Genomic DNA, 22002 nt, shown 5'->3' with positions numbered 1-22002 from the left:
TGTTAAAGCCATGAAGATTGGACCAAGAAACAAGTTAAGAAAAACTGTTCATTAAAGCTGGATAGAAGCTTGACAGAAGCTCGAGATCAAGATTTAATGAACGAAGCTCGACATAAAATCTATTGAGATTTACGAAATCAGAATTTCCAGATCTGATTTTCGGCCCATGCTGACATATATGTGTAGGTTTTTTTTCTCACAACCCTAGACATATATAAAGCTTATTTTAAAGGCTGTCACATAGGAGAATACATAGAAAACACATACAGAAAGTGACCGAGTGCCTTATTCTCTCTGAAAAAAACTACTACGTTTTTGCACCTTAGGGTTTTGTAACCAAATGCTTCTTGATCTTCATTGTTGATGAAGTGAAAATCTTTGCAGCCAACAACTTCTTCAAGTTGCTGGAGTTAGTCACGTACTAGGAGTCGTGCATCATTGGTTAATCACGTACTGGGATCCATACAAAAGGGTGGCATTCATATATTGAAGAGTTCAGAGGTTTTGAAGCGGTAGAATGTTTCTATTATAAGTTTATCTACAGGGATTGTAGAGTCTAGGGACAAAGGATTTGTGCTAGATCTGAAACTTCTCTTTACTATAGTGGATTGCTTTTCGGGAAGGTTTCCCCCCAAGCTTTTTTTTTTTTTTTTTTTGAAACTAATTTGTTTCATTGGTTTTCCTAGGTTATCATATCTTGTCTTATTTACTTTTCCGCTACGCATGATATTGACATGATATTGATGTTTGTTTATTTTAACAAGGTTTATTCATAATAAATCTAATTAACAACTTGGGTTTAAAACTTGTTAATTTTATCAACCGGGGTCTAAATTTCCCAACACAAGATTAGACTCTATTCTCAAGCAACTCATGGGCGTGACTTGGTCGCGAGTTGCTCATTAGCTACATTGAAAAAGGTTGTTCCTTTTTCTACCATGTGTCCATCTCACGGGCTGCACTTTATCTCATTAGTGCAACCTTCTCTTCAAAGCAATAGTGGTCAAGGCTCAAGTACTTCTACCCAATTACAAATTAACCCAAAATACATGAAAATTGAGAAGAAAATACAAATAAATTTGGCATGCAAATAAGCCAACAAAAACAAGGACTTAACATAACTCAAGCTTAACAGAGAAGAAGTTTGGAAGTGCAGCAGCTATAGAGAAGCTTTAAAAAAAATTTATTAAAAAAAAAACTCTATTATATGCTTTGAGTGGAGAGTGACAAAATTTTTCAGCAATTTGCACCAAAAAATTTTAAAAATTAAGGTTTGAGATTGAATTTTTTTTTTATTTCAATATTTTTTGTTGAGAGTAGTGTGTGTATATTTTAGCGTCTGGGAGATTAAGAACTTTTACACTCTAAAACTCCATGGAGAAAACAAACGGATAGTAACACATCCAACGAAAATATTTTTTATCATTTTTTTTTTTTGAAAATGTTAATTTACTACAATTTTTATTACAAAATGCTTACAAACTAATGTCACAAATATGATTGGTGACATTTCAATCATAAAATAAATGAATGTCAAAATTACTTTTTTTGCAAATGGTGACATATCAAAATTTGTAATATCTCTAACATCTCTCTTCTTTTTCTTTGATAATAATTTTTACTTGTTTGCTAATATTTGAGTCTTTATTAGTACTCACATATAAAGAGATATACTTTTTGTTTAATATTTGGGGGTCTAATTCCACCTAGATTCTTAGACGATCGCTTAACTTGACTAGTAATTGGGTCGGTATTGCTTTTAGTTACATAATTTTTTTAATTAATCATGTAATTTATTTAAATAATACATATGGATGATCTTTTAACTTGTTAAAAAAAATTCCTCCAAAGTCCAAATCAATTTAAAAATAAACTTTGTCCCTACTTGAATATTTCCAGCCAAAAACAAATATTAGGATCAAGCTAACCGAGTTAATGGTTTAGTTGAAGCCACGTCTTCACATATACATCACTCTCACATCACATTTACATGTACCTTATCTCCAGTTGAAACCTCTTTCTTTTGTTAGGTACCCAATTCCTTGGAGTTTTTAATATCTCTCTCTTTCTCTCAGTTCATTGAAGCAAAGCTATGGATTTGCTTCACAAATTCTTGAACATTGTACTCCTTCCTATAACTCTCACCGTATTACTGCTCTTCATGCCACCATTTCTTTTTCTCAAGTTTCTTTGGTCCTTAAAAAGATCCATATATAGAGAAAATGTGGCTGCAAAAGTCATACTCATCACTGGAGCTTCTTCAGGAATTGGTGAGGTAATTTTTTTATATGTATATTTAGTCATACCAATAATTTTCTAAATTTTATTTCAAATAAAAATTTTCTAGCAATTTAAAATAAATTAATATTTAGTTTAATTACTTTGATTATATATCATAATTTTACATTTTGATATTATAAAATTTACACATTACATACCTTGCTTGGATGAAGTAGCTCAATAAATTTACCTACTATACTTCACAAAATTAATGTGTTTTTTTTATTATATGATTCACTAATTATTAATATAATTTTAATTTATTTATATATAATTTTCAATTAAGTTGTACATCGCACATACATTATAATAGTTTTCAATAAAATTTGACACAAAATGACATGTTGTAATTGTTAGAATTGTGTAGTTAAATTATTAAATTTACCATGTCCCAACATCTTAAACTTTTGGGAGAATTGGAGATTTAACATGGCATCAAAGTGGCCCATGTCTCCTTTGCTCTACCTCCCTTTTAAAATCCCACTTGTTAGACCTCATCTATTAAAAAGGTAGTTTTGGCCCACAAGTGAGGGGAAGTGATGGAATTTGTGGTTAAATGATTTAATTTATTATATCCCAATAACTTTAGCTTTTGGGAGAATCGGTACTTAATTTAACATTGATTAGTACTAACAAAATAAAGCGATGTCAATGACTCAATGGTGGAATCATGTAAGAGTGAAGTTACTTCAAACACAATATCATGTGAAAATTTTAAGCTTATAATTTTTTTTAAAAAACTTTTAAAACTCTTTTACTATATTTTTACCTTTTAATGTTAATAATCCACATCCGCTTATCTATGTCATCCATTCAACTATGTAGAACAAAAAAAAAAAAAAGTTCTAATAAACACTGTATTTCATTATAATTAGTGGTTTCTAAGACCTCATGAGATTTTGGGTTTGAAACCTCTTGTCAACGTCTTGGTGCCACCCTTAAGGGATTCCTCCCTATAATAAACCAGTATGTGTGGGACGAGGAGACTGCATATAGCCGAGGGAATAGTCAGATATTCGAAGAGGTTTAGATATCCTTGTTTAAAAAAAAAAGTCATCAATTTATTAATTTAACACATTTCTAGTGTCTTGTCACTTGACTATGAATGGTTTTACAAATAATTAATACAAACATTTCTCCTACCACTACATAGACTTGGCCCTAGTGAAAATTTTCTAGTTGTGCCTTTGTTAATATATAGATTGGTCAATGATAGTAATGTGACATTAATTTTGTGGGTTTGAAGTATGTTGCTTATGAGTATGCAAAGAGAGGAGCTCGTTTAGCCCTTGTTGCTAGAAGAGAAGATCGTCTTCAAGCAGTGGCAGATAGAGCCCGTAAGCTAGGGTCACCAGAGGTTGTTGTGGTTCGTGCAGATGTTTCCAAGGTTGAAGAATGTAAGCAGTTTGTTAATGAGATAGTGAACTACTTTGGACGATGTAAGTGTCTTATTTTTTGTTTTCACAATGTCTTAACTCAAATGACACATTCTTCCCTTGTAAAAGTAAGGTAAATGACTATATTGTGAATTCAAGACCTATTGAGTGCATGTGTATATAATTAACTTATCAATAAATAATATTGTGTGATCTATTTTCATTTTCTATAGCTTTTTGTGAAAAAATAAATAAAAATTGTAACTCATGTGTTATGGTTGGTGTGGTTTTTGGAACAGTGGATCATTTGGTGAACAATGCTGGGGTATCACAAATATGCTTGTTTGAAGTGTTCACCCAATTCTCTGATATTGCTTCAATTATGGTAATAAAACCAACATGCATGATTGAACCTCTATCCTACTTTCTTAACAATGATTGTTATTAGAATTTAAGAATGAATAGTGATAACTATTTTGTTTTAGATAATGTCAATTGTTAACCATACAGAAACACCAAAATATTGAAAATTAACGCATGTCTAGGCTTATTGTTAATTGTATTAGGAATCTTTGCAATTAACCTTTAGATCTAAATGAAAGCTCGAATTTGTGTGAAAACACAAGAGCTGTTTAGACCCCCAAATAAAAAATTACAACTCGATTAATTTTACTCTAACTCAAACTAAGTGCGGAATAAAGTAAATGCGAGCGAACAAACAATAAACTACTCTAAGCCATATTCATCAAATATCAACAATAAAATGAAAGCTAAAAGAGTAGGGAAGAAGGATACAAACACAGATAACACCGAGATGTGTTATCGAAGAGGAAACCAAAGTACTTGGCGAAAAAGCTCTCTGCCGCCCTCTAAGCGGTAAATCGATCAACTAGAGAATAAGTTGGAGTACACGAATAACAAAAGACCTTCCAAGCCTAGTCTACCTCATGTACTTGAGCCCTTCGAGCTCCTGCAACCAACTGACTTGACGAAGCCTTGTCTTCTCTAGCTTTTTGGATCACGCAATTCAGCCCAATTGCATCCACCAAACAAATGGCTTCTTCCAATGCTTCCTAGTAGCACAAAAACCTCACTTTACACTCAGAATGGGTGTGGTAAGTGTTTGGGCTATCAACCTCTCAAGGATTTGGATAAGGAGAGGTAGGAGTTGAGGGAAACCACCATGGATTGTGTAGAGGATTGTGGGTATGACAATCTCTAACTCTTAAGGGTTATGGCTAGGGTTTTCTCTCTGAAAAGCACTCCTCTCAATATGTGGGTAATGATGGTATATATAGTGTGAATGAAGATATAGTGGAGTAGATATGTCAAAATAGCAAAACAGAAAGTTTCACGGGTATCTTGCAGGAAGGCCTTACCTGCAAAATACTCGCAAAAACCAATTGTCATGACTCTTTGCATTCCAGTCATGTGCTGTGCACATGGCTTCACTTCGTGGGAAGTCTTCTCACGAGCTACCCGTGAAAACTTCTTTGATCTTCAATGTTGTCTTGAGTCTTCACACTCTTTCTCAGTCATAACCCATACGTTGGAATCCCACATAAAATACAGGGTACATAAGATTGAACAAAATTACAATCAAATTTGGTATGGAATTAAAGCCAACATAAAATAGTTGTAAATAACAACTTTACAATCTCCCCCTTTGGCTATTCTGAGACAAAACCCTTAAAACAGACTCTAGACTTAAACGTGAGTTTGGGAATAGTGGCAAAACTCACTCACACCTAATCTAGAAGCTGTGAAGCACTTGCACGTATACACCTGTCTCCTGAAATACTTGCACACAAACAAAACTTTCATTAAACTTATGACAAGTTGAATACAAGGTACGTATATAAGCAAGTAAAATGCGATCAAGGTAATAAACAATATATAAACAATGAAGCATAACTTGATCAAACAAAAATAGTCATTAAAGGATGACTACACTGAACATTTAGTAGGTAAATGATCATCTGGACACGCAATGTAATTAAGAGCAATGCAGAAATTAATTGCATGTCTAATACACAACCAATGCAAAATACAAGAAGTATTTGCACCAAGGATACAAGATCCAACAAAAGCATAAGTGTGTAGTACCAAAGATAATGCAACATAATCTAAAAGTACCTAAAAACGCTACAAAGCAAAGATACAAAACACAAAGTACTAAATATAAACTGAAGTTTTAAACTAGAGTACTTTAAAGCTTTAAAAGAAAGCAATGTAAATATCAAAGAGTTATAAAGACTATAAAGATAAATGAGCATAAACAAAACTTTCATTAAGCTTATGACAAGTTGAAGACAAGGTACGTATATAAGCAAGTAAAATGCGATCAAGGTAATAAACAATATATAAACAATGAAACATAACTTGATCAAACAAAAACAGTCATTAAAGGATGACTACACTGAACATTTAGCAGGTAAATGATCATCTGGACACGCAATGTAATTAAAAGCAACGCAGAAATCAATGGCATACACAACCAATGCAAAATACAAGAAGTATTTGCACCAAGGATACACGATCCAACAAAGGCATAAGTGTGTAGTACCAAAGATAATGTAACATAATCTAAAAGCACTTAAAAATGCTACAAAGCAAAGATACAAAACACAAAGTACTAAATATAAACTGAAGTTTTAAACTATAGTATTTAAGCTTTAAAAGAAAGCAATGTAAATATCAAAGAGTTATAAAGACTATAAAGATAAATGAGCGTAGACTACTAAAACCAAAGTAAACTACTAAAACACCATCAAAATGAACCAATGTCTATGGAATGTAATGCTATGCTCCCCCTCAAATTGTGCATCTCCACCTCAAACTTTCTCCCCCATTTTGACCGGAATGGCCAAAGAGGCTAGAACTGCTCAAATTCTGATTCAGATCCCTCTTGTTGCTACCGCTGCTCCATCATCATGTCTTCAATCTAAGATGATAGCGCAGTAATCTGGCCTTCGATATAGGTAAACTGATCTGAGGTGTGTTGCACATGGGATTCCAGCATACCATACATCTGCTCAACCCTTGCAATGAGAAGATCAAGATGATCGGGTCCCTATACTTGTGCTTGGGAAGATGGTTGTGTAGAGCCCTCCGAGGCTGATGTGAACTTGTTAATCTCTTCCTCTGTGTCCCCACCTTCATCTTCAACATTGTCCCTTAGGATTTAGGAAATGCCGATTTTTGGTTCGGTTATGTGGGCCTTGCTTCGGGTCATTGTTTGAGCACCAATCGGATAGTCCCTTTGCATGATGGTGAGACCGCTTGGAATCTTCAGCCTCATTTTTGCTATGAGAGCCATAATGAGACTTGAGAATGGCAGGATTATTCTTGAGTTCCTCTTGGTGATGCTTTTGGTCAGGAGGTAGTATATGTGACCGCATATGTCGATCTCCTTATGTGTGAAGAGATCATACTGGAAAATAGTTCTTGGTTCGGACAATGTGGTCAAGTTCGTCACCAGGTAGAGGTTATGGATCATTATATAAGCCAACGTCCTCATCTCCATGGTGAAAGGAATTGTGTTCATTGACTTCTTTTTGAGAGAGCCACTGAGGAGATCCGCCATTGGTTCAAGAGAATCCAATCTATCATCATATTGTATAGAAATTTGTTGAGATGGTGGATGAATTTCTAATACCTCTTGAATGGACTCCCTTGTGATAATGAATTCTCTTTGCCTCATCCAATAGTTTATGCGCTCCCCTTCCACAAGGGCATTTGCAAAGAATTCCCTTATGATGTCGGCAAAAACATTCCCACTTGGATTCAGCAGCTTTGTCCATGTACTCTCCTTGAATATCTCAGGAATGGAAGTGTTTTCAAGGGTCTCCATTCTTACAACCCTTTCCATGATGATCGTTGCCTTTTTGTAGAAGTCATTGTAGGCCATGTTTGCCTCAATGCTTCGGAAATTCTCTGAGTTCAAGCATGGATGCTTTGATGATTTCTTTGTGGCAGAATGCTTAGTAGGAGATGTACATTTTTAGACCCCTTAAAACATAACCAGATTAACCTAGTTAATTAGCCAAGTGATTACTTAGTCAAATTATCAGATCTAGGTTAACATAAACATATCATATCATTGTAAAGCGCGGAAAATAAAGAACACAATGATATGATAATCTAGAAAAACCAAACCGGTAAAAAACCTGGGGAGGATTTAATCTAGCTATCCTCAAGGTAAAACGAATCCACTATGAAAGAATTGAAGTTTACACAATAGCAACTTAGACCACTAATATCTTATTGCTACCTCGAGTAGGAAATTTACTACCACGACCACGTGATAGCTCCGAGTTCACGAACTACTTCTTTCTTGGATTCCTAGCAAGTACAAGCACACCCGCTTGTATATCTTTAAACTCTTAATGCAGCAATTGAATTGATCATCAAGTTCTTGACATATTCTTGATTCTTGATAACTATAAGTATGTGTGAAGGCAAACACCTCTAGATCTCACAAAAGATTCACACATAGCATAAGGAGCAACCTAAAACGTGGCTAGGGTTTTCCCTTTTATACTTAGGGTAAAACATAAAATCCTACACGTCAAATGGGCTTGGGGCTGAGTTGGAAAATTCTGCAAAAAAACATTATGCCCAAGTTTCGATCAGTCGAGTCTAATTCTCGATCGATCGAGCTAGGCAAATTTATATAGTAAATCCTGTAGCAACTCGATTCCAACTTTACATAAAAAGAATATACTTTGAGCAAGTCTAAACAAGACTAAAATGTTTTGATCATGATTTACCAACATTACAAAATGAAGTTTTAATACATTAGTTCCTAATTCCTTAGAACCTAACAGGAGACATCTGCAAAAACATTCACAAAGCACAAAGGAACAAGTGTAAAAACACAACAAAAAATTACAGTTCGGTTAATTTTACTCTAACTTAAACTAAGTGCAGAATAGAGTAAATGCGAGCGAACAAACAATAAACTACTCTAAGCCATATTCATCAAATATCAACAATAAAATGAAAGCTAAAAGAGTAGGGAAGAAGGATGCAAACACAGATAACACCGAGACATGTTATCGAAGAGGAAACCAAAGTACTTGGCGAAAACCTCTCTGCTGCCCTCCAAGCGGTAAATCGATCAACTAGAGAATAAGTTGGAATACATGAATAACAAAAGACCCTCCAAGCCTAGTCTACCCCATGTACTTGAGCCCTTCAAGCTCCTACTACCAACTGACTTGATGAAGCCTTGTCTTCTCTAGCTCTCCAGATCATGCAATTCAATCCGATTGCATCCACCAAACAAATGGCTTCTTCCAATGCTTTCCAGCAGCACCAAAACCTCACTTTACACTCAAAATGGGTGTGGTAAGTGTTTGGGCTATTAACCTCTCAAGGATTTGGATATGGAGAGGTAGGAGTTAAGGAAAACCACAATGGATTGTGTAGAGGATTGTGGGTATGACAATCTCTAACTCTTAAGAGTTATCGTTAAGGTTTTCTCTCAGAAAAGAACTCCTCTCAATATGTGGGTAATGATGGTATATATAGTGTGGGTGAAGACATAGTGGAGTAGATATGTCAAAATAGCAAAACTGAAAGTTTTGTGGGTATCTTGCAGGAAGGCCTTACCCACAAAATACTCACGAAAACCAGCTATCATGATTCTTCGCACTCTAGTCACGTGCTGTGCACATGGCTTCACTTCACGGGAAGTCTTCTCGCGAGCTACCCGTGAAAACTCCTTTGATCTTCAATGTTGTCTTGAGTCTTCACACTCTTTCTCACACATAAGCCATACATTGGAATCCCACATAAAAACAGGGTACATAAGATTAAACAAAATTACAATCAAATTTGGCACGAAATTAAAGCTGATAGGCTAAAAACGAATCGACCCCTTGTGATAAATTAATTGATTAATTAGCCAAGTTTGTTAATTAATCAAATTAACATGCAAGATACATGGTAGCACAAAAAAATCACCAATTAAACTAAGTATGCAGCGGAAATTAAATTGACATGGTGATTTGTTTACGAATGGGGAAAACCAACAAGGTAAAAACCTCACCAAGTGATTTTAAGGTCACCACTCCCGAGAATCCACTATTATCAAAACAAGTGGTTACAAGTAAAGGAATCCCAGTACCTTATACCAACCCATAGTTGGACCCTTATCCCAATACCCGATTGGACTTGTTCTGTAGTGACAATCTTTCATTATAATGCACGGCTCTCAAGACGTGACTAACCAATTGCGCGGATCCCAGTATGCGACTTCAATCACCAACTAGAGAAGGTTGTTGCCTGCAAAGTTCTTCAGTTCATCACACGATGAAGATTGAGAAGCTCCTTGGTTAAAAAACCCTACGGTGCACAAACACAGCAGCTTCTTCACAAGAAAGATGAAGTAGGGCAAATTCTGTCTCTGGTCACAATTTGCATGCACAAACTTTGCTCAACACTTGTGCAACTTGTGTCACCTTTGACAACCCTTAAAATAATCCTTTTATATGTCTAGGGTTGTGAGAAAAGAAAGCCCAAACATACAATCATGGATTGAATGAAAAATAGTCCTGAAAAAATTGAACTTCATAAACCTCGATAGATACCTATCTGTCTAGCTGCTGTCGAGCCACGGGCTAGAACAGCTCTTCAAGGCTCGATAGATTGCTAGCTGTCGAGTTTTAATGAATAAGACTTTTCACACTTGAATCTTGGACAAACTTGCATGACTTTAATACTTAAACTTGAAACCTTATTTCTTGAAGTATTAAACACATCCTAGATCTACCCAAATACAAGTAAAGTGCATTTTGTCAAAGGATTCGCTAATTACATAAAATAGTGACATATGTTCCTAACAATTAAATCACATATGTCCTAACGAAAGCCAACACAAAATAGTTGTAAATAACAACTTTACACTAAAAAACAAAAAACCTTAATAGTGAAATAAACTTTCTCCATATTTTAAGCAAAATTTTAGAGAATCATATTCCAATATTTACATATTTGTCAAAGTGAAACAGGTATTGTGGTTCAATTCAAATCCTTCAGGCTATTCACACCCAAATACATAAAAACTTTGCAACAAAATTGCAAACCTTAGAATTCAAATTTTTAAACTATATTTTGTCTGAGTTTTAGGTTGCATACTCGCCCTAACTGACTCTAAATTCATGCTGCTAAGGACATAAATTTCTGGGGTTCAGTGTATAGCACCCATTATGCAATTCCACACTTAAGAAAAAGCAAAGGGAAGATTGTTGTAATTGCTTCAACTGCAGCTTGGTTAGGTACTCCAGGATTGAGCTTCTACAATGTAAGAAACCTCGTAATTTGTGTTACTCCCATATTTTCCTTCTCACTAATTGCTTGTGAAATTTGTGATGGCTTCAGGCAAGCAAGGCAGCCCTGATATCCTTTTTTGAGACATTGAGAACTGAATTTGGACAGGATATTGGAATTACAATTGTTACTCCTGGAATAATAGAGTCAGAAATGATACAAAGGTTTTCTCAACAAAATAAAAAGGAAATGACACAAGGCGAATTTTTTTCAGAGGTAAGCTTTAGAAAAAGTATATTGTTAATTATCTAACTTAGTTAATTGTTTACCCTACCATTTTTTGTTGCATTTATATTATAGGCATTGAGGTGTTTAACCCATACCAAGAGGTTTCTAAGATCTTTGAAAATTTGTTCTTTCCAAAAAGCATCAGCTATTGGTATATGGCTAGAGTTCATGGAGGAGAGGGGGAAGGTTTTGGAAGAACATCAAAACATAATGATGCCTAATTTCTATTTTTCACCTGTGTTTGACAAAAATGAGCTCTTCTTTATAGCCTATCAGTATCAATCAAACCAAAGCTTGTATTAATTTTTTTTTTTTTTAAATATTTCCAGCCCCCATGTGGATGTGCAAGAAAATCTTGTGCTTATATCATTAACATATGCCAATTCATCAAGGGATTGTTGGTGAACTTGATTTTGTTTTGCGAATATACCTATTTCATAACACAAATTATACTATTCAATTCTAACCATAATTGATCTGTTGAGAATCTATAGTCAACCTCAAAATTTTGAACTTAAGACTTGATAGTTGTTTGGAGTCCGACTGGATGGTTATCTGACAACATGAGTACCTAGGCCTAACAATAATTGTGCTAACCATTTTGTACCCTGTTCAGCATAAAAATTGGTAATGGCCTCTACTATGTGTGATTTCTATTGCCAACTTAGCCATTATCTACAATTCAATTCTTATTCTCTAAAAAAAAAGAGGTATCTTTTTCATTTTCTTAATGTGATTTCTGTTTAGGTTCAAGCTAACTGGATCCCAACTGAGACAACAGAAGGGTGTGCCAAGGCAATTTTGGACAGCACTTGCAATGGAGACATGTATTTGACTGAGCCATCATGGATGAAGGCGGGATTTTGGGTCAAAACCTTGTGTCCTGAAGTATTTGAATGGTGTGTCCACTCACTTTTTGTCATTTGGCCTTGGACTTCAAAGAAGGACTAGTGCTGGAAATGAATAGACAGTTTGAGCTTGACGTGAGAAAAAAACTTAAATATGTTCATTTATTTAACAAATAAGCTAAGCTCAAACTTATTTTACCCTCAACTATGAATAAGCCAAGCTCAAATAAAATAAAGTATTCTTGAACAAGTTCATGATTATGAAAGTTCGAGTTAAGTATATATGACATTATATGTTTATATGTATAGATGTATAAAAATATACTTATATAAACTTGATATTAGATTATGTAGGTTTGAATTTGTTATTTATTTAATGTACATTTGTAATTAAAGTCATAAGAGATTAAATCATTATTTATAACTTAATGATAGTATAAATAGTTTGATTTGTAGTAAAATATTATATAATTTATAAGTTCATAAACAAAAATTATTCTAACATATTAACTAAAATAATATAATTTATGCAATAACTTTTATTTATTTATTATTATAGCATATATTTGTGAACAGGTAATAAATTTTAATTGTAGTGTACTAGTTTTTATTATATATGGAAAAGAAATAAGTTAATCAAGGAAGTTGAGTCCATAGTATTAGGTTGGCAAACCATAAACAAATGTATCCATATTGAAAAGTCTTAGTGCGTCTTGAAGTGTGCTTGAAGTCTTTTTCAATTCCAAGACAAGACTAAGATTCAACTCAAGGAGAACTGCTAGTTATGTGATCTTGATGCATGTTGGACACCAAGCAGCTTGACTAATCAAGATTCATTAAACTTGATCCATTGAGACTGTACGTTTTTAGACCCTTTAAAACATAATTGGATTAACCTAGTTAATTAGCCAAGTGATTACTTAGTCCAAATTTCAGATCTAGGTTAACACAATCATATAATCATATCAATGAAAAGTACGGAATATAAAAAACACAAAGATATGATGACCTAGGAAACCACACTGGTAAAAACTTAGGGAGGATTTAACCTAGTTATCCTTAAGGTAAACTTGAATCCACTATGAAAGAATCGAAGTTTTACAATAGCGACTTAGACCACTAACATCCTATTGCTACCTACTAGTAGAAAACTTACTGACACGACCACGTGACAGCTCCGAGACCACGGACTCCTTCTTTCTTGGATTCTCCAGCAAGTACAAGCACTCCTGCTTGTGTATCTTTAAGATTTTATTGCAGCAACTGAATGATCATCAAACTCTCAATGAAATCTCCTTCTTGATAATCCTAAGCATGTGTGAAGGCAACCACCTCTCAAATCTCACAAGAGATTCACACACACAGTAAATAGAGCAACCTCAAAAACGTGGCTAGGGTTTCCCTTTTATACCTAGGGCAAAACATAAAACCCTACACATCATATGGGCTTAGGGTTGAGTTGAAAATTTTGCAGAAAAAACATTTTTCCCGACTTTCGATTAGTCGAGTCTAATTCTCGATCGATCGAGCCAGACTGAATTGCACAATGAATTCTGCAGCAGCTCGATTCCAACTTTACATAAAACGCATACTTTAAGTAAGTCTAAAACAAGACTAAAAACCTGTTTTGATCATGGATTGCCAATAATACAAATTAGAGTTCTAATACATTAGTTCCTAAGTACTTAGAACCTAACAGAGACCAATTCTCAACCAATCAAAAATATTGTTGAACAAAATCCATGTTTAATTAAGTTCTTAGGAAATGATGGATTTAATCACTTAACCACATAATTCTAACATCACTCGTAGAAGAATTCATGGTCTTGGAGGTTGGTAACTAAGCCCACACAGTAATTTTTCCATCAATTTTTCTATGTCACCATATGTTGTGTTATTTATTTAGTTGTTCATTGTACTCCATATAGTGTATCTTATACTATAGCTAATTAATCTTGAAATCAATCTAAATTCATAAAAAATAATTTGTTAAAGTTGAATAATTCCGCTTTAAAATAAAGGTGAAAATACATTGTTGGTCTTGAGGTAAGCGTTTTTGGTCCTTGAAATTTCAAATGAGCTCTATTGGTCTTTGAAGTTTAAAAAATGAGTACTATTGGTTATTATTTTATCTTTCATTAGCATTTTTGCTTACGTGGTTAATGAAACAATGAAGTGGCATCTTTTAAGTGATGTGGCAGTACTTAGTGACTTGATTTGTATTTTAACCTAAAAAAGAAATCTAGGGGCCTAAATTAGGCCCAATACTCACCATTTACTCAGGAATCTAGCCGAAAAAATATGTATATATAGGTGCTAGATTTGACAAAGTAGGCTGCAAATTTTATTTCATCATTGAATTCCAAAACGGCACTTTATTATTGCCCACCAATGAAATAAATATTAGGTTGAAGCTAACTGAATGGCTAATTAATTGTTTCTCAAACAAAAAAAAAAAAAATAATAATAATGGCTAATTAATTCAAGCCACATTTTCACATGTACAACATCATTCTCACATCGCAATATAATATTATAGCTACACTGTTGTGAATGCTCTAGGTAGCCAAGTCCTTAGAGTTTTTAATATAAATAGATAAATAAATGTATATATATATATATATATATATATATATATCTCACTGTGTTATTTCATTGTAGCAAAGCTATGGATTTGCTTCATAATTTATTGAACATTGTACTACTTCCTTTAACTCTCACTGTGTTATTTTCTTCACGCCTCCATTTCTTTTTCTCAAGTTTCTTTGGTCCTTAAAAAGATCCATATACTTTGAAAACGCGGCTGACAAAGTCATACTGATTACGCGCGAGAGCATCTTCAGGAATTGGCAAGGTATTTATATTAATATATATAGACAGTGGCAGAGGAAGCTTATTTAATCCCTCCTATTTTTATCAAATTCATTCCCCAACTTAAGAGATTTTATATATTTATATGTATAAAAGTAAAAAATATAATGTTTAATATTATATAGATGGTGAGTCACAACTATGAGACTCGATTAAACAAGTTTGTGGCAGAACAAGCTCACGAGAACATTATTATATTTGAGCTCAACTTATTTAATAATTGACCTTAAACTTTGAGTTGAGATTGACTCATTTTATAAATTAATGAACACAAACAAATTTTTTTTGCACGAGAAATGTAAATTATTTTATAAACAACTTAGTTTATTTACAAAATAAGAAGTTAATTTTCACTTCTTAGCAATGTGAGACTAAGCATACCGGGAAGGACATATTCCATCCTGTGGATTAAGTTCCACTTTGTAATGAGTGTAGAGTCGAGCTTACAAGTGTATAAGTTACTGAGAATTCCTTCTTTGAGTGGACGTAGAACCAACAATAAACCACATTTACATATCTATGTCATTCATTCAACTAAGCAGAACAAAAGAAAGTTATATATATATATATATATATATATATATAATCAATACAACTTATCAATTTATAAATTATTTTAGGAAATCACACACACTTCTACGAGCTATGTAGAACCAACACTACTAAACCACATTTACTTATCTATGTCATCCATTTAACTCAGCAAAACGAAAAAAACAGTTTCACTATATTTCATTATAATCAATACAATTTATCAATTTATAAATTTTAGCACACCCCACACTTCCACAAGATAATATCTTGAGAAGACTCCAATTAAGGAGTATATGTTATATTAATTCTTCATTTTTTTACTATATATTAAGGAAATGGATTCTTAAACATTTTTTTTTGCCATGTGAAGCGTGAGGGTATATAATATATTCAACATATTTCTCGTACTATTAAATAGCCTTTATCCCCTTTGAAATTTCTTGGCTCCGACTTTGTTTTTGTTTTTTTTTTTTTTTTTTTTTGGGAACTAGTTTAAAAATACTACTAAATAGATACTTCACGTAGTGATGGCTCTAGCCTTTGTTAATATATAGATATCTAACTCCCTTATACATTGGGTATTAATGTTGCATATTGACTTTGTGAGTTTGAAGCATGTTGCTTACGAGTACGCAAAGAGAGGTGCTCGTTTAGCCCTTGTTGCAAGAAGAGAGGACTGTCTTCGAGTAGTCGCAAATAAAGCCCGCAAGCTAGGATCACCAGAGGTTATTGTGTTATGCGCCGATGTTTCCAAAGTTGAAGAATATAAGAGATTTGTTGATGAGGCAGTGAGCCACTTTGGACGATGTAAGTGTTTGGCTTTTTATTTTATGTTTTCACCATGAGTTTCAACTCATCCTTCCATTGTAAAAGTAATGTAGAGGTTGATATCATGACTTCAACACCTACTGAGTGAATGTGCAACTTAATTATCAATGAAGAAAATTGTGTGATATGTAATTTAGTTTTTAGACTTTTACATATTTACATTATACTTGCAGTATAAATTTACATTGTAGACACAAAAAGTAGTAAGTGTTGTACACATTTACAAAAAGTGTATAATATTTACTACTTTTTACAAATGTGTGCAACATTTGTCACTTTTTTGTGTTTACAATGTAAATTTACATAGTAAAAAGAAGAATCTCCCTTGGTTTTCTGTGGCTTTGTGAAAAAATAAAATAAAATAAACTTCTGTATGGTGGATGGGATTTTTGGAACAGTGGACCATTTGGTGAATAACACTAGAATACTACAACTACGCTTGTTTGAAGATTTCTCCCAATTATCTGATATTGCTTCAGTTATGGTAATAAGACCATAACACTGTAACAGTTCTTGTTATTGGAATTTAAAAAATGAATGGTGATACCAATTGTCTATTAGATAATGTCATCCAATATTATTGCATTTCTAGGCCTAGCGTTAACCATGTTAGGATTCTCTCTATTTAAAATAGATCTATTTTATAGTTTAGATTAAATGGTGTGACACTTTGTACACTGTCAAATCCAAAAAAAAAAAAAATTAACTATGAAATAGACCTTCTCTATTTTAAGTAAAACTGAGAGGATCATATTCCAATGTTTATGTGTTTGTCAATATAAAATGGGCATGGTGGTTCAATTCAAATCCTACTAGCTATTCACATCCAAATACACAAAAACTTTGCAACAACATTGCACACTTTAGAGTTCAAATTTTTATTTGATGTTCAGCTGTGTTTGTTCAAGATTTAACCTATTTTTTGTCTGAGTTTTAGGTTGCATGCTTTTCTTGACTGAACAAACTTTATGTTTTTAAGGATATAAATTTCTAGGGTTCAGTGTATAGCACCCATTATGCAGTTCCCCACGTAAGAAAAAGCAAAGGGAAGATTGTTGTAATTGCTTCAACTGGAGCATGGTTAAGTACTCCAAGATTTTGCTTCTACAATGTAAGAAACCTCCTAATTTGTGTTATTCCCATTTTTTCCTTCTCACTGATTGCTTGTAAAATCTGTGTCGGCTTCAGGCAAGCAAGGCAGCCTTGATATCCTTTTTTGAGACATTGAGGACTGAATTTGGACAGGATTTTGGAATTACAATTGTGAATCTTGGAGTGATTGAGTCAAAAATGACACAAAGCGATTATCTATTAGAGGTAGGCTTTAGAAAAAGTATAATGTGAATTATCAAACATAGCTAATCGTTTACCCTACTAGTGTATGTTGCATTTGTATTATGGCTATGGTTAATGGAGGAGAGGGGTTTTGGAAGAGCATCAAAACATAATGATGCCTAATTTCTATTTTTCTCCGTGGTTGACAAAAATGAGCTCTCCTTTATAGCCTATCAGTATCAATTGAACCAAAGCTTGAATTAAAATAATAATAATAATAATAAAATTAAACCCTTCCAACTCCCATGTGAACTTTCTCAAAAATATTATTAAAAAAAAAAAAAAAAACTCCCATGTGGATGTGCAAGAAAATATTGTGCTTATATCATTGATTTTACATATGCGAATTCACGTGTTCCAATTAGCTCAACTAATAAAGTCTCTTGTTATTGAATAAGAGATCTGGGGTTCAATCCCTGCTTATACTAAAAAATCAATTGATGTCTTGGTATGATGATAAAGTTAGGATCCATGACCTACCTCAAACTTTTGGACTTAAGACTAGATTGTTGTTGTTTGGAGGCCTGCCGGATGTGTATATGACAATATGAGTGCCTAGGCCTAACAATAATTGTGCAAACCATTTTGTAATGACCCTACTATGTGTGATTTCTATTGCCAACTTAACTACTATTTACACTTTGATTCTTATTCTCTCAAAACGAAGAGGTATCTTTTTCATTTTCTTAATGTGATTTATGGTTAGATTCAAGCTGATTGGTTCCCAACTAAGACAACATAAGGGTGTGCCAAGGCAATTTTGGACAGTGCTTGTAATGGAGACATGTACTTGATTGAGCCATCTTGGATGAAGGCAGGATTTTGGATCAAAACCTTGTGTCCTAAAGTATTCGAATGGTGCCTCCACTCACTTTTGGTTAGTAGGCCTCGGAGTTCAAAGAAGGACTAGGGCTGAAATGAATAGCTAAACAGTTCCAATTTGACTTTAGAACAAACTAAAATATGCCCGTTTATTTAATAAAAAAGTCAAACTCAAGTCTAGTTTGGCTTGACTATTAACAAGCTGAAACAAAATAATGTATTCGTAAGCAAGCTCAGGAGCATGAGTCGATTTAAGTATACATAATATGTTTGTGAGTGTATGTGTGTGTGTGGGTAAATATACTTATATAGACTAAAGATTGAATAGTGTAAATTTGTCAATAAATTCATAAGATATTAAATTATTATTTATAATTTACTAATAATATAAATAGTCCATTTCATAATAAAAGTTACATAATATTTGTATGAAAAAATTAACTTTCAATAATACAAGGTTGGTGGATCTACTTTTTATAAGTTCATAAACGAAAATCAAGCTATTTGATTAACTCAAACAATATAGTTTCAACTATAATTTAGTTATTATTAAATTTGTGAAGGGGTAAGAGTTTACTATATATAGAAAAATAATAAGTTAATCATGTTGCTTGTGAACAAGTTCGAGCTCGCCTTACAAGAGAATTAACCAAGTCTAAACATATAATCTACTTTGATGACAAACTCAAGCGAGACGTTCGAAAAAAGGGACTTATGATTTATAGTTTAGAGTTAAAATATTAGGTTGACATGTTAAATCAATATCTGGTCACGAAGATCTTAAAGTGTGTCTTTGTTTTTTCTAATAAACTTTATCAAACTTTGAACAAATCAGATAATTAGATGTCATCAAATCAAAGTTTTTTTCCCCATACAAATAGTTTCAGCAGTATTAGGCCTCAAGATCGGCACTCATCAGTCTTCCCATTGGAAAGAGGCAGAGGTACCACTAAGCTATAGGGTAATGAAATCAAAGTAAATTTTGAGATACATGACCAAATACATAATCAACATTCAGGTGACTCATCACTCAAGTCTAATGGACTTCATGACTTTGGCAAGACATGTATAAGTAACATGTGGTAAACTTTTCATCTCATTCTACCTTTTATATCAAATAAACTTCATATTTATGAAAAAAAGACAAGATAACGTGTCACAGCACATACTAATCTGACAAGAACTAGAAAATAGAAACACTGCTCATTAAACATTCAAGACGTCATGCATCTTGGTATTTTTCATCTAGCTCTAACAACTAATGCAAGCACAAGGAAATGAGAATGCCACAGAGAAACTCTACATGCCTTTCTTCAAGAGGTCAGCGGTTTCATTTTCTACGTGATATTGCTTACAAGAAATCCACAAAAGAAACTTTTGAGAACAGGCCAACTGTTCAATGAACTTGTTCCTGTGATCACCCCTCTACAAGGCAAATCTCGACAATGACATCTCTAAGGGATATTTGCTCTAGGAAGCAATCCAGAACCTAAGAAGAAAAGTACAAATGTGAAAGAACAGGATAAAATACAAGCTAGATATCTTGTTGCAAGAATATTGGTGATTTTATGGATAAAAACTTTTTACATAGAAGACAGACTATATTGAAATATTTAGGCAAAATGGTGAACTAATCAATTCAGTTGAAATACTAATGCAACAGAAAAGGAACTACAGCCCCAATGAGAGGTCATTTGGAAAGAACTTATAGTCAAACAACGAGTAGAGATACTCGCATGAATTTTTATTTTTATTTTTGAAATGGTTAGAAATCTCCTAAGCTACTACCCATACCCCTCCCCTCACCCTCAACCCCAACCTAGGGAGGTGCCATCAGACCAAATGGGTCATTGGCAAGATACTCGCATAGAATTGCTTCTGCTGTATCTCTTCAAGTTCATTGTCCCAGGATGCAACACATAAAGCAGGAAAGAAATACAGGGCCAACAGCTGTCAGGGCACTTTGAGTGTCCAAAATAACACCTTTTGCTTCTTTCATCTTATCAAGATCATATTTCTGAGTGACATCACGATAACAAATTACCTGCCACTGAAAATGCCCTTCTTCAGCCATCATCAGTTCTCTTCCAATAACTTCTCAATTTAGAATGCAACCATCATATTTGATAATCATTAGTTTTTTATATTACACAATTTCAGTTTTAGTTTTCAAAAGTTAGTTTTCTCTTGCTCACTTTGTCCGGCTTTCACCATCTCGTTGGTTAGACAATTACATGATAGAGCCAAACGGTGCCATTTTCCAGTAACTTTAAAAGTGGCTGATGTGTTGTAACAACAAAGTCGGGAAAGCCACTTTTTTGCACTTAAGAAGCTTAGTTGATCAAACCCAGTAGATTCATAAGAACCTAAGAAGCTTATTTAAAAGCGATAAGAACAACGTAGAGCAGATGAAAGTCCACAACTAGGAATTTAAGGAATTAGCCTTAGCCTCTTAGGAATGAACTCACGTTGTGGTAAGCAATCCAAACATCCTTAATACTCTTTTTCTTTAATGCATAGGAAGTTCAACAATTTTTTTGCAAAAAAAATTGGGACTGATGGCTTTACTTAATGAAGATGAAAGTTGGAGTAATAATCAAACTAGGAAAAGAAATATCATCTATAACAGTCTTCTTCTCTACTGTTTTCCCCCAAATAGCAATCTACAAATCATAGTTAACCCCATAGTTTGGAAATTCAAGAAATTTACCTAAGCCGCAGCACTGTTTCTTCAGAGCTTGACCTCCACATCAACACCAGCAGGAAGATCAAGTTGCATCAAGGAATCAATTGTTTGTGCAGTTGGGTAAAGAATATCAATGAGGTGCTGGTGTGTACGGTTCTCAAAATGGAATCTTGCATCCTTGTGCACATGTGGTGATTTGAGAACGCAATAGATTCGCTTCTTGGTTGGTAATGGAACAGGACCCATGGTTTTTGCATTTGTAGTCCTTGCAGCATCCAATATCTGCTTGCAGGAGTCCTCTATTAGGGGCACCCAGTATGATCTAAGCTTTTTGATTTTCTGCTTTGGGGCCATCTGCAAACAAAACCTCATTTTAGATTATTACAATTCTACTAGAAAGGTAGAAAAAATGACAGACAAATAGTTCTAAACAGAAAAGATATATTTTGATTTTTCAGCCAGCTCCGACTTCCTTGTTGTTGGCCTCGTGGTTATTTTTCAACAACTTAAGGGTTGTTCATATGGCCATTTCATATATCCTTAATGGCCAAGCAGTAGTGAAGGGTGTGAAATAAATCTCTAAAGCAACTAAAAAGTTCTCTTTGTCGCAAGCCAAAACATTTGCTGCTTAGCAAGGTGCTGCATTATAAACAAGGTGGTACTATTATTGAGGAGAGTGACTACATGATCTATTGGTTGATGTTTACACAGAAGTCCGTTCCAGAATCAGATAGGTGAGAGGAATAGTCGCAGCTCGCAGGCAACAGTTGAGTCAGAACTCTAGCATATGAATATATAAGAAAAGGCAAAACTGACATACGAGGAGCTACTTCATTGACAAGAACATTTCCAGACTAAA

The 22002-nt window shown here is 33.9% G+C and overlaps 2 protein-coding genes and 1 pseudogene across 3 annotated transcripts; 2 read left to right on the top strand and 1 right to left on the bottom strand.

Moving 5' to 3' along the window:
• Nucleotides 1-2012: 2012 nt before the first annotated feature.
• Nucleotides 2013-12349, top strand: LOC115988582 (11-beta-hydroxysteroid dehydrogenase-like 4A). Of its 2 annotated transcripts, XM_031112146.1 has the most exons (6): nucleotides 2014-2275; nucleotides 3527-3719; nucleotides 3956-4041; nucleotides 10834-10965; nucleotides 11043-11207; nucleotides 11967-12349. In XM_031112146.1, exons 1-6 carry the CDS (start codon nucleotides 2093-2095, stop codon nucleotides 12168-12170), a joined length of 963 nt encoding a protein of 320 aa, XP_030968006.1. In that variant the 5' UTR covers nucleotides 2014-2092; the 3' UTR covers nucleotides 12171-12349. The 2 variants fall into 2 exon arrangements, with proteins under 2 accessions (XP_030968007.1, XP_030968006.1); XM_031112147.1 differs by lacking the exon at nucleotides 10834-10965 and having other exon boundaries at nucleotides 2013-2275.
• A 2357-nt stretch (nucleotides 12350-14706) lies between these two features.
• On the top strand, nucleotides 14707-18744 carry LOC115988587 (annotated as a pseudogene).
• Nucleotides 18745-21158: 2414 nt separating this feature from the next.
• On the bottom strand, nucleotides 21159-21497 carry LOC115988584 (30S ribosomal protein S10, chloroplastic). Its single transcript, XM_031112149.1, has one exon. It carries the CDS (start codon nucleotides 21495-21497, stop codon nucleotides 21189-21191), a length of 309 nt encoding a protein of 102 aa, XP_030968009.1. The 3' UTR covers nucleotides 21159-21188.
• Nucleotides 21498-22002: the final 505 nt, after the last annotated feature.

Source organism: Quercus lobata, chromosome 5 (genome assembly GCF_001633185.2).
Source record: "Quercus lobata isolate SW786 chromosome 5, ValleyOak3.0 Primary Assembly, whole genome shotgun sequence".
Classification (NCBI taxonomy): domain Eukaryota; kingdom Viridiplantae; phylum Streptophyta; class Magnoliopsida; order Fagales; family Fagaceae; genus Quercus; species Quercus lobata.
Note: the sequence above shows the minus strand (reverse complement) of the source record. Positions and strands in the feature narration are given on the sequence as shown.